Genomic DNA, 12,027 nt, shown 5'->3' with positions numbered 1-12,027 from the left:
GCTGAGAGGCAGTGTGGTAGAACTGAGGGGTGAGCACGGTGCCAGCATGAGGGTGGGAAGCGCCGGGGCACCACAGCAGCCCCTCGCCGCCTGCCTGGCAGCATCCCTGCGAGGTCACCTCCCCACCTATTAGTGGCACATTTGTTTCCCCGCGTTTCCTTAGAGCTGTCACGAGCCACACTGACTCTTTGTTCCTGGGGGCTGCGGCGGGGCCTCTTTTCCCCCTCCCCAGCTGGCGGGGGGGGGAGTCCTGCCTCACATAGACCCCACAGCCCCCTCAGCCATTCCCCTCCTGATTGGTATTCGGGGGGACGTATCCCAGCCCAACCCCCCCCAGCCCTGCTCTGTCCCCGACAGAAGGGTCTTTGTCGGAGAGCACAGGGGGATCCAGCACCCGGAGCGGCCATACTGCACAGCATCCCCTGCACCCGGACAACGACATCGGGGCACACCACCTCACCCCAATGTTCCTCCATCTCTCCCACCCAGGGTTTCTGAGAAGCGGTCACTGGTGCAGTCTCGCAAGCAACGCCTCCCACGCACAGCCAGCCCCATCCGAGCGGGGCCCGCTTTGTTATCCCTTCCTCCGACAGCTCCTTTTTCACTTGTCACCCTGTTTTGCTACTATGCAGCTCACAGCTTCCTCCTGCACAGTCGCGGTCTCCTTCTGAAGGAGGCAATTTGCATTTTCTCAAGTTATTTATCATCGCCCGATTTTTTCCCTGCCTGCCTTCAAAGGGGCAATTTGGGCTGTGTTGGGGCCAGACACAGGGATGGCAGCGAGGAACTGCCCCATAGCTCACTGCAATGCCCCTTCCTCTATCAGAGCACCCAGCTGCAGAGGTCACCTTCTTGCCTGGGTGATTTTCCCCATTGGAAGCAAAGATGCATGTTTTATCAGGTCGCCACTTTGCGGGAGACGCACCCCCAGCCCGCCACGCTTTGTTCTTCCGTCCGGCGCTGACAGTTTAATTAAACCCGGTTTGAGATGGGGTCACCTGGGTCAGGCGCACTCCAGCAAAACCTCAGATCAGTGCCATTTCCAGCCAGAGGCGCTGCTTAATGAGCTGTCCGCTCGTTAGGGCGGGCAGGGATAAGGGAGGCCATGCAGCATCCCTTGCCACCATGGGTCCTGCATGGCCCTTTTGCTGCCACTTCCCCTGGAACCACCCCGGGGGCACCAGGGCAGGATCCAGCCCCACACACAGCTCTCTGCATCCAAACCCCCAACCCATCCATTATCTTGATGAACAAATGATCTCTACAGCCCAGATCTGAGCAACTCATTGCAGCTTGTGGAGAGCTGGGAGCCCACAAAGCACCACCAAACTGGGTTCAGTTTTGATGCCATGATTCAGGAGGTGGAAGAAGTCTCCCTCCATCCTGACCTGAGCAAGGTTCTCCTCTCTGTGCCTGCAAGAGATCCCCATGGCCATTGTATGGCCAGGGACAGGGAGGGGGTGGTGGGGCCACCCCAGATCCATTTCATAAGGTCAATAAGCACAGAGCCTGGCGGAGAGGCTCCGATTTCAGCTCAAGCAGAGCCAATTTCAATTTACCTTGAACCCATTCCCCACTGACTCATACCCCCACAGCCCAAGCCATGCTTGCTGCAGTTTCAAAGTGTCCTTATGACCTCCAGCATCACTGCAGCAGCACGGTTTCAGATCTCACCTCCCGCTAAGGCAGCGTGACTGGGCGTCTAGACGAGCTCTGCACTGGGCACCCCTTCCCTGCCGTCCCCAGCACAGTCCTGAGTAACAAAGCCGCCAGAAGAGCCAGCAGCAGGTCCCCTGCTCCCCAAGGGATGCTCCAGGGACCCGGTACCGCCTAGTGCAGGAGGCTGCAGAACTCAATGGAAACATTAATGTTTTGCAGTGTTTTTGTTGCACAACGGGCGGCTGGAGGATGGGCCGTTGCTGGCGCCGTGCTACGGCACAGCTGAGCTCAACAAATGCCATTTGATAATTAATTGAACGCCTGTGCTATCAGCTGCCATTACCTAGGCCCATCACTGGCTCTCGGCCACCATTTCACACATCCCACGCTGGCAAACCCACACGGTGGTTTAACCCTTCATTAAACACCGGCAACCGATTCCTGGCACCAGCCACAGCCAGCATTGCCCCCAGGCACAGCCACATCCTGGCAGCATGGGGACCAGCGACGTAGAGCATCCATCCACGCTCAGCGCCCAGCCCAAGCCACCACAAGTTTAGGACAGGGCAAAAATAATCAACAACAAATTCCCCCAGGGGCTGCCCCTCCTGCCCCACACATCCTTGGCAAGGGAGGTACTCACAGCCTGGACAGAGCCTGGTTGTGCTGGAAGAGGAGCTCAGGCAGGGTATGCAGCTGGTTGCGGTTCAGTCGTCTGTAGGAAGGAGGAAAGGGTCATGATAAGGGGGGAAAGCAGCCAGTCTCACCCAGGATACAGCTTTGGGTCGCTCCTGCTCCCAGGTGATGGGAGCCAACTGGGCATTAATAGATTTACACACAATATTGCAATTATGCAGACAAGACTCCAAGCTGTTAAATGCTGATTGCTGTTTAACTGCACTGTTAACCTGCTGCTCACTCAGCTCCTAATATTTGCTTGAGCAGCCTTGATGTGGTTTAAGCTGCTGAGCTACTTTATTGAATGCTGAACTGTAGCTTAGAGCTCCCTGGTTCACATGCAGGACGTAGCTGATAACAATGGTAGTGATTTGTGTTTAACCTGCCCCTCACCTCAAAGGCATCAGAAAGGGCTTTAAGTTCTGTAGACACAGCAATAGGTTTGCTACCCACACTGCTGTGCATCAGTGATGCTGTTTGAAGTCAAGCAGCACAGATGTGCTACGGGTTAATGCAAAAAGTAAAGGATGCTTGCAATGAGCAGAACTGGCTGCCCCGTGCCACCCGCCCGCACACCACCACTCACAGCCGCTCCAGCTCCTTCATGTCATCAAAGGCACCACGCTCCACCACACTGATCTGGTTTTCCATCAGCTGCCTGCAGAGAAGTACATGAAAAGAAGGGGTTGGCTTTTGAAAGCATAGTCCCCAACCAAACCCAACCCAGCCCAACCGCTCCCAACCTAACTCAACTCAACCCATTCCAGATCACCCTATTCCTATCCAACCTCTTTCTCCCTGCTGGAAGCCCACCATGCCCCAGCCCAAGGCTGATGCCAACCAGCAGTTACTCCCAGAGGACTCAGCCCCATCCCTATCTCCCCTGGGTGCAGCAGGCTGATCTTGCTTCCTGCTGGGAACTCACAGGACACGGAGCTGCTTCAGACCAGAGAAGTCATTCTTGTGGATACGAGTGATGTTGTTGCCATTGAGCTCCCTAGGAAGAAAAGAGGTAGAGGTCAGTGTGGAAGCACTCAGGAGCCATGCAGCTACCTGGAAACTTCCCACAAAAAGAACAGGCAAGGGCCAAAGTACAGCTGTGACCACTGCATCCTTCATTGGGAATGGCTGCTGGCCATGGAGAGGACAGAGCCCACAGACTGCGGCCAGCAGTGCACAAACTTGCATTGCTCAGCGACCACAGAGCAGTAAGAGGTGCCCTGCCCTCCCAGCACGCCTGTCCCCATGCTAATGCCCCCACAGGACAGGCATTCTGCAGCCATCATAAATGCAGTGTGCAGCCCAACGAGGCCAGCAGCTCCTGCCTGGATGTAAATTGTCTCATGGGGCAATGCAGCAAACGTCTGGCAGGCTCATCCTGAATTCATGGAGCCACTCAGAGAGGGCAGGAGCAATGAGAAAACCAACAGCTGCCCCCCAGAAAAGTAAGATCGCTCCAAGCACACAGCTGCAAGTCACCCACAGGCATTAGAATGGGTTCAGTGCTCGGCCATCTCACACCACTGAAACAACCATCAGGAGAATAAGTCACACTCCAAGGACTTCTGGCAGCCCAGTCAGCTCCTGTGTCCCACCTCTTGGTGGAAATAAGGAAGAAAAGCTTTTGGAAGAATGGTCCCCAACCCATCTCAGCCCAATCCATTCCAACTGAGCCCATCCCAACCCATTCCATTTCAGCCTCTCTCTCCATCCCAACCTGACACCTGCCTCCACCAGTTCCACGGCCATGCAAGAAGCTGGGGTCATTGCCGGGATGGCCCCAGAGGCAGCGAGCAGCGTGTAGGGCCGCCCGGTACTGCCTGCGCAGCCGCGCACCCCGGGGTGCTACCATTGTCCTACTGAAACGGCTGATAATGGCTAATGAGTTCCAGCTCGGCGTTATAGCCTCATAATTACACAGCTATTCAGCGGCTGAGATTGCCAGGCTCCTGCCATTATCCAGCCGTGTGTGCCTGTGTTGGGAAGGAGGCGGGGGGGGGCACGTTACTAGGACACAGATGAATGCAAGCGGGGAATGAATAGAGGCTCCCCAGCCCCAGCGATTAAACCGAAACCCATGCTTGGGCTCTGCAGCCCCCTGGCTCGCTCTGCATGGCACCAGGCTGCGGCAAATGATGACCCTCACAGCAAAGTGGGAACGAACAGCAGGTAAAGCTTACTTGTAAGGATGCCGAGGCAACCCTGCTATTTAACTTCATGCCATTTTTCCCTCCTCCATTCCCCTCGCAGATAAATCACAGCCTGCCCTGCCCAGTGCACTGGCTTCCCATGGTCCAGCTGCATGCTGTGCCACCGTGCTTCCCTCCACACGGCGCTTGGGGACCGCCTGGCAGCGCTTCTGGGCAAGTCATTTTCATTGCAACCTTGAAGTTTCAGGACCCCCTTCCATTTCTCCCCAGGAAGAGGAAAGTCATTACAGCAAGCAATCCCCTCGCGACGGCGCTGGCGGATCATCCCGCTCCCAGATGGGATGTCGGCGCTGCGCAGGGCTCATTTGCTGGATTTGCATAGTCTGGGTTTATATTTGGTTTCTATCTTTGGATGGCTTTTTCTGCTCCCGGGGGCTCTGCTGTGCCTTTTCTCTTTGCAGAGCCTGGGCTACACCATCTCTGCTACAAACTCAGAGAGTGCAAATGCTGAGCAGTAATTCTTTAAGCACAGCCAACGCGAGCAATATTTCCCCCGGTGCTGATTTACTGGGGAGGCACAGTGCTGGAGGCAGCACAACCTATTTGTGCCTCACTGCAAAGCATCCCCTTTTGACACACACAGCCCATGCTCCAGCACACTCACATCTCTCCCAGCCTGGTGTCATCAGCAAACACCATAAGCAGCTCTCTTCCCTCTAATGGGGACGCCAAGGAGAACAAGACCCCAGGCTGACCCCCTGTGCTCAGCACTGGGGGACAGAACAGCTGCAACCTTTCATCCTACACTTTTATTGCATTTTTCAAGACTTTCTGAGATTTCAGCTGGCTGCTTGAATGCCACTGGGCCACAGCGCAGGCTGTGAGCTGCAGAGCCTTCCACAGCCCTGGTGAAACAAATCCCCCCCAGTGCCAACACAGAGGGATCCTCACCGCACAGATGCCCCACGGAGCAGAGCTCTGCGCTATCTGGGCTCATTGCAGAACAATTGCTCTTTGGTGAAGAAGAAACCAAGCCCACAGCACCGGCCCCCAGAGCACGAGGTACTGCGTAAGCTTTTATGAGGTACTAACCCAGGTTAGCGTCGTGATAAATTTTTAAGCACTACAAACAGCATTGATTGTGCCACCAGCGCCGAGGAACGGAAAGGCTTTCTGCTCTCCCTAAGCTCTCTCTGGGGTTTTCATGCCAGAGCCATTAGCTGCCGGCAGTCGGATGCACAGCATCGTGGTGCATCTTCTCCAACCACTCTCTGCTCTACAAGGTGCAAGCTTGCCCACACCTCACTTTGCTCAGCCCTCCCAGCATGGGGACAGCAGGACACAAGCATCCCACTGCTGGGATGGGGATGCTGGTGCCTGGTCCCCAGCTCCAGGTCTTCCATGGTATCTTGCATTGGGACTGGAGCTTCCCTCCCACTGCAAGCCATGCGGGGGAATGCATTGTGCCCCTGCCTCCCCAGCTCCGTGTGCTGGGAGCTCACTTCTCTCCCACTCGCTGTGCCAAGGGCTGCTCCTTGGCTGCATCGCTTGAAAAATTCATCTTCCCTTTTTTCTGATCTTCCTCCTCCTAGCAGCCTCTCTCCCCCATAGGATGCTCTCCTCTGCTATTTTGAGAGGCGAGTGCATCCGACACGCACGCCAGGAAGGCAGGCGCTCAGCAGAGCCTTGGAGCCTGGATGCCCCAGCTCCCCTCCGCAGGCTGCACTCCCCCCGAGCTTCCTCATTTTATAGCACACACAAACCACCCCGTGCTTCTACCAGAGGAAAATTCATTAGAAAACATCGACAGAGGAAACAATGAAACAGGGGAGCATGAAACTCAAGGCAAATGCATGCAGCGTAATGAGCCCGGCTGTGCAGTGTGTACAGCTGTGAGCATGGGGTGCTTCCTGCACCGCGGCCACCAATGCTCCGGGGCTGCAGCAGTGGCATTTGCAAGCGCACACAAGGGGCCAGCAATTAAGCCGGGAGCAGCTTCCCTTCCTCAGCACAATGCATCACCCCAGAGGAGCAAAGTGGCAGCACGTTTAAGGCAAAAATATCTATTTTAAAGGATGCTATAAAACAGAAGCGGGGAAGGGTTTATAGGGAAGCAATTGCTGTGCGGGGTGAGAAGTGGTCACCAGAGGCCAATCCGCCAGGCTTTATTGCCTGTTACCCGTGACTTCTCCCAACCAGGGGACAATAGATCCTCCACTATCAGCCTCAGCTCCATCAATACAAACACCACATAGTTTTTTAAACTAATATTTTTCCAGCATGCAATTCCACGGAGAGCGAGAACACAGCGTTACCATGGCAATATATAGACAGCATCTGCCTTGGACGTAGCTGAAGGGAGAAATTGGAATAGAATTGCAAATTTCCTCTGTCCAGGAAGGCTCCTAAGGAAGCACAGCGCTGGGCTGGCGGTGATGGGGTGCTGTGGGGCGCACAGTGAGGCTCAGCCCATCGGAGAGGGGGAAAAGGGGAGAGAGGGGCAGTGCTCTGCCATCAGCTGAAAACTTCCAAAGCAGAAGCAAGTGCAAGGCAATCAGGCTCAATTGAGCCCTCATTAGCAAATAGCCGTGCTGGAAGCAGCCATTTGACGGCTGTGAATTTGCACCGATCCTGCAGCTACAGGGAGAATTACTCAACAAGAGCTATCTGCTCTTCGGAGGCGCTGCCAGAGAAAGCCACCAAAGGGTGTGATCCAGAAGCGATGTGAGCTTAGACCTCATCCCGGGTGCTGCTGCCCCGACCCCATACAGCAGCACCCAGCACTGCCCAGGGGGCACTGCAGGACGGCTGGGATAAAGCCTGCTGCCTGCAGACGCCGTGCCAGATGCATGGTGCAACAGGCGGCCAGCCTGGCAGCGGGGACAGCCTGCTCCTGCTGCATAGCCCGGGGGCGTGAGGTTGCAGCTTCTTTCTGAGGAATCTGAACTGGCTGCTGAGCTGCTCCACCGCAAACACATTGCTTGGAGGTGGGACCTGCTCTGCACAGACACCTTGAGCACCTGCGAGGGTGTGCAATAATGCTGTGAGTAGTTTCCTGGCAAACAACGCCCACGAGAGAGCAACACGTCTACCTCAGCCCAGCCGCCAGGTCTGACTGCAGAAGCTGCACGAGAATACAGAAACCCCACACCACCTCATAGAGATGGGCAGGGTGCCCAGCAGGTCATCAGATACAAGCGGGACCAAGGGAAGATGTGCCCGTGGGGCAGCAGTGAGACACCTCAGGGTCACAGCACATCCATCCCCTTCATCAGAGTGATGCTGAGCACAGCCCAGTGTGGAGCAGCTGCTGCAAAGCCCACTGTGCTCCCCAGGGAGTGAATAGGGCTGGTGCAGGAGTGGCTGTGCCCAAACCATGCTCCAGACCTGGGCACCCCAGAGCTTGCAAAACAGCTCTATAGGACAGCAGCTCGTAGTCATGGGGTAATAATCACTTGGAGGAGGATAATTATGGCAGAAGAGAAAACCCCATGAAAGCAGTGCCCTGCAGAGCTGGCGCTGGGTGCAGTCAGGGCAGCTGCCAGGCTGCTTGTATGCAGTCCCTGCCTGCCAGCCCCAGCTGCAAGCACAGGGCACGTTCACAGACCAGTGAGCAGCAGAGCACAGCACTGGGGTCGGAGGAGCAGTGTGTGGCTGTCACAGGGCCACTGCTCAGGGTGCGTACTGACAGGGGGCACCCGCTGTCCCCAAGTGGAGGAGAGAGACTGGGAGCAGCCCCACTGGGAGCGGGTGCACCCGTATACCAGGAATCTATATGGATGCACTGTGACTGCACTCCATAGGATAAAAGTTCTCCCTGTGGGGGTCCACTACAGACATCTGAGGACCCCCCAACATTTATGAGAAGGGGGGCTCAGCAGAGGGATGCTGGTGCAGGGGACTCGCGGGGCTGAAGGCTGCTCACACTGCAGAGCGCAAAAAGCACGGGGATGGGACCCGATCCCCGGCACCACACATATCATTTCCAGGAGGGATTCCCAGGGACAAAGGGGCGCAAAGGAGCTCAGGATGGTGAGGACCCACGGGAAGCCCCCTCCAGATGCACGGGTGCCCAAGGACAGGTCACAGTGTGGACAGCTGGGTACCTGCTTGCAGGCACACATCGTCACACACACGGGCACCGTTGTAAACGTGCCCTGGAGCAAGCAAGCCCCTGGGCGCTGTTCTGACCCCCGCCAGCTCCACACATTACACACGCAGGACCCCTTGTACATCCCTCCCACAGCCACTATACACTCACCCTGCCCCGCTGGGCTCTAACACACGCACAGATCCCTTCTCTCCGCCACGGTTGGGACGCTGCGGGCGCACCCGCTCCACGCACGTCCCCTCGGACTCCCGCTCGCAGCCCCCCGACGGTTCCCGTTCCCGCACAAAGGAGCCCCGCGGTACTCACAGGCGCTCGGTGCCGCGGGGGATGCTCTTGGGCACGGCTCGAAGGGCCGTACCGTGGCAATCCACCGTGGTGCCGCTGCAGGCGCAGAGCGGCGGGCAGGCTGCGGCGCGGCCCCGGCACAGCGCGGCGAACGCCAGGAGCCAGGCGGCGGCCCGCAGCCCCACCGGGACCCCCGCTGCACCTCCGGAGGTCGGGGCCGCGCCGGGCGGCACCGCCATGGCAGCGGGCAGCTAAACGGAGAGAGCGCTGCGCATCACCGGGCGCGCGGCTCGGTTTGGCACGGCGCAGCCCCGTCGAAGCGCGCCCGCACTCCTCACTGCCGCCCCATCCCGCAGCCCAGGCACAACCTCCGCGTTGGCTCCTCCCTCCCTCCGCCCTGCCCGCCCCACCGAGCCCCCCCCTCCACCCGGTGCCGCCGCCCCTCCCCGCGCCCCCGGCACGGTAGTGGGAACCGTCGGGGCTCTGTGCCGCGCTAAGCACGGGGCTCCGCTCGGAAGGCTTGGGGCGGGCAGAGGACGGGGAAGGAGAGGTAGGACACGGCAGCCGCATCCTCTCCTTGGAGGGTACGAAAAGCTCCTGCACCCCCGGGTGCTCCAGGCGCAGCTGGACCATTTCCCAATCCCTCTCCCCACGAGCTCTGTCCCCATCGGCCTGGTGAGACGGGAGAGGTGCCGAGTCCCTCTCGCAGGGAACCTTCAGCCGTGTTCGAGCGCAGCTCAGCTCTGTTCTTTGCCCCATGCACAAAACAGCAAATCTTACAGTCCCGGCTGAGGTGCTGTCCGCATCCTTTTCCATTCCAAGGGAAAATTTCAATAAGTAAAGCAACTAAAAAGCCTTTATGACCAATCCACCAAAAAAGCAAAACATACCTGTTTCAATGCCAAGAAACACAAAACAAAAAGAAACCACGAAGCCAAGAAATCTTCTGAGCTCAGCCCCAAACTGTTGACGTTTTAGAACCATGAATGTTGCATTCAGGTCCACAGGTGAGAAGCAGGAGGGTGTAACTGGGAGGGCTAATGTTAACAATGACACCTGCAGAACCTCCCAGCTGTAGGGAAAGCTGCAGGCATTTTGTAACAGCAGGCAGAGCCCTGGCTGCTGGAGCAACTGCTGCAGCTTTCCTTGGAGGAGGAACGCAGGGATGGCAGCAGGTTCTGAGGCCAGGAACACCTCTTAAATCAGTGCCACTCCATACAGCGCAGAACAAACCAATGGTCCTTAAGCAGAAAGAGTGAAGGGTTTGCTCAGGGTCTCTCTCTGAGCAAGAGCTACCTTGCACACATGGAACTGCACCGGGCTGGCGTGGACTGGCAACCCTTTCCCATCCAGAATGCTGGCTCCCATCATCTGTCTGCATTTTTGTGACATCTCCTTCCTCTGGCCCCAGTCCCAGGAGGAAGCTGTGGCTGAGAGGCATGAAAGGGGTTTGTTCCCTGTTGATACACAGCAGCCCTGACAGCGAAGAAGATGAGCAGCTTCCCGGGGGCTGGGAGCTGACCCTGAGTTGGCACGGTATCAGCAGGGCTCCCCTGGGGACTGATGGCAATGACACCACAGAGCACCCAGAGGGAACCAAGTCACCGTGCTGAAGAGTTCAGCTGAATTTCTGGGGGTGAAGGTTGTTTCCCAGCAGCAGTGTGTTCCCCAAAGCCACAACCAAAATGGGATGGCTGAGGATATGGGATGAGATCCTCCAAAAGTGCCACACGGGGTGGTGTTGGCTTTGGAGAGCAACATCTGCACGGGAGAGGCCCAGCGTGCCACTGAATATGGATGAGGAGCTGGGAGGAAAAGAAACCTCAAACTTTCCTTTATCAGGGGAGGCCTGGTCCTGCCGTCTGCCGCTGGGATCTGGGCCAAACTGCTTGGTAGAGAGAGAGACCATCTGGATCGTCTGATGGGCTCTGGGTTTGGTTAAAGTGAAGCAGAAGCCTTTTCTTTTGCAGGAAAGGAGTTTCCATAGGAAGATCTGGGGAAGGATTCCAGGGGACGCGCCAGACCTGTCGTGCAAAGAGATGCGAAGCAGCTACAAAGCTTCAAACGAAGTTTGCTGCCAGCTTTAAGCCAAATTCCCCCAGGGCAGCATCTGGGCATCATTTCCATCTCTGCAGGACAGGTTGCAGCGTGCTACTGAGCTGCCCAGTCCCTTCGCTTCCCAGGCAGGGACTGCAGGATAGCAGGATCCCACCCTTCCCTTGGCAGCACTTCTAGAAAGCAGCAGGGCTGGGGACTGGAGATGTGCTAAGACCTCCCAGGGCCACCTGTAGGGGCTCAGCTCATGTGGAGAGGCCACACTTGGCCTTGGAGTAGAAGGCACCGTTGAGAGGGGGATGGTGTGCCCCCCCTGCTATGGTACCTGTTGGGCTCACATAGAGTGACAGTGCCCTTGATGGGTCTGCTATGGAGTGGCACAGGCTGCAGGGCTGCTGGGATCACCGTAAGTCAGTAAAGCAGTGTCAGGCAGGGCTGGGGTTGCTCTTGCTGGTGACTCTCCAGGGACAAGTCTGACCTTATTGGCAAACACCAGCAGCATCAGCCTGTGAACACTGCCAGCATTGCCCTGTGTGCATGGCCAGCATCACCCTACAAGCACTGCCAGCACAGCCCTTGAGACACTGCCAGCTGAGTTCTGTGAACACAGCCAGCATCACCCCACATGCTGCGCCAGCAGCATTCTGCAAGCATGTCCCCATTGACTGCCTGGGGACTTTGCCACTGTAACAGAGCAAAGGGACCAGCACTCACACCTTGCTCTTGGATCCTTTGAGGTGATGTGAGGGATGCTGCAGCTCTGCTTTGCAAGGATAGCATTCACACAAGCAGCCCAGCACACGAGAACTGCTGTTCCCAGCAGGGCTGGACTTGCTGGCTGCCTGGGAGTGCTACAGCACAGCACAGGCTGGTTTGAACAAACTACATGTGCTGAGGTGCTTATCAGGCACCTCATACACTGAAGCACTGTTGGTAGTGCAGTGTGGGACCAGGGACCGTGAGTCCCAAACACAGTGATTATTCCACATCTGCACACAGAGGACCTTCCCCCCAGTCTCTCTGCCTGGAGCCGTTCATTACCTCCTCGAGAAAGATGCATTGGAGGCATAATTTACTGTTTAACAGACA

General features: G+C 57.0%; 1 protein-coding gene across 4 annotated transcripts in view; it reads right to left on the bottom strand.

Annotated features, from left to right (window-relative positions):
• The window catches only part of SLIT1 (slit guidance ligand 1), a 30,631-nt gene extending 21,394 nt beyond the window's left edge, over positions 1 to 9,237 (bottom strand). For all 4 annotated transcript variants that reach the window (XR_014948723.1, XM_085554642.1, XM_085554640.1 and 1 more), the window contains exons 1-4: positions 8,905 to 9,237; positions 3,263 to 3,334; positions 2,924 to 2,995; positions 2,303 to 2,374 (exon numbers count right to left, since the gene is read on the bottom strand). Coding sequence is in view for 2 of the 4 variants with exons in the window: in XM_085554640.1 (XP_085410766.1) it covers positions 2,303 to 2,374; positions 2,924 to 2,995; positions 3,263 to 3,334; positions 8,905 to 9,122 (434 nt within the window). In the remaining 2 variants the exon portion in view is untranslated. The remainder of the gene's footprint in view (positions 1 to 2,302; positions 2,375 to 2,923; positions 2,996 to 3,262; positions 3,335 to 8,904) is intronic.
• Positions 9,238 to 12,027: the final 2,790 nt, after the last annotated feature.

This window comes from Coturnix japonica, chromosome 8, assembly GCF_054131305.1.
Source record: "Coturnix japonica strain WE chromosome 8, WE-NBRP24, whole genome shotgun sequence".
Taxonomy (NCBI): domain Eukaryota; kingdom Metazoa; phylum Chordata; class Aves; order Galliformes; family Phasianidae; genus Coturnix; species Coturnix japonica.
The sequence above is the reverse complement of the archived record's forward strand: the minus strand, read 5'-3'. Positions and strand labels throughout refer to the sequence as shown.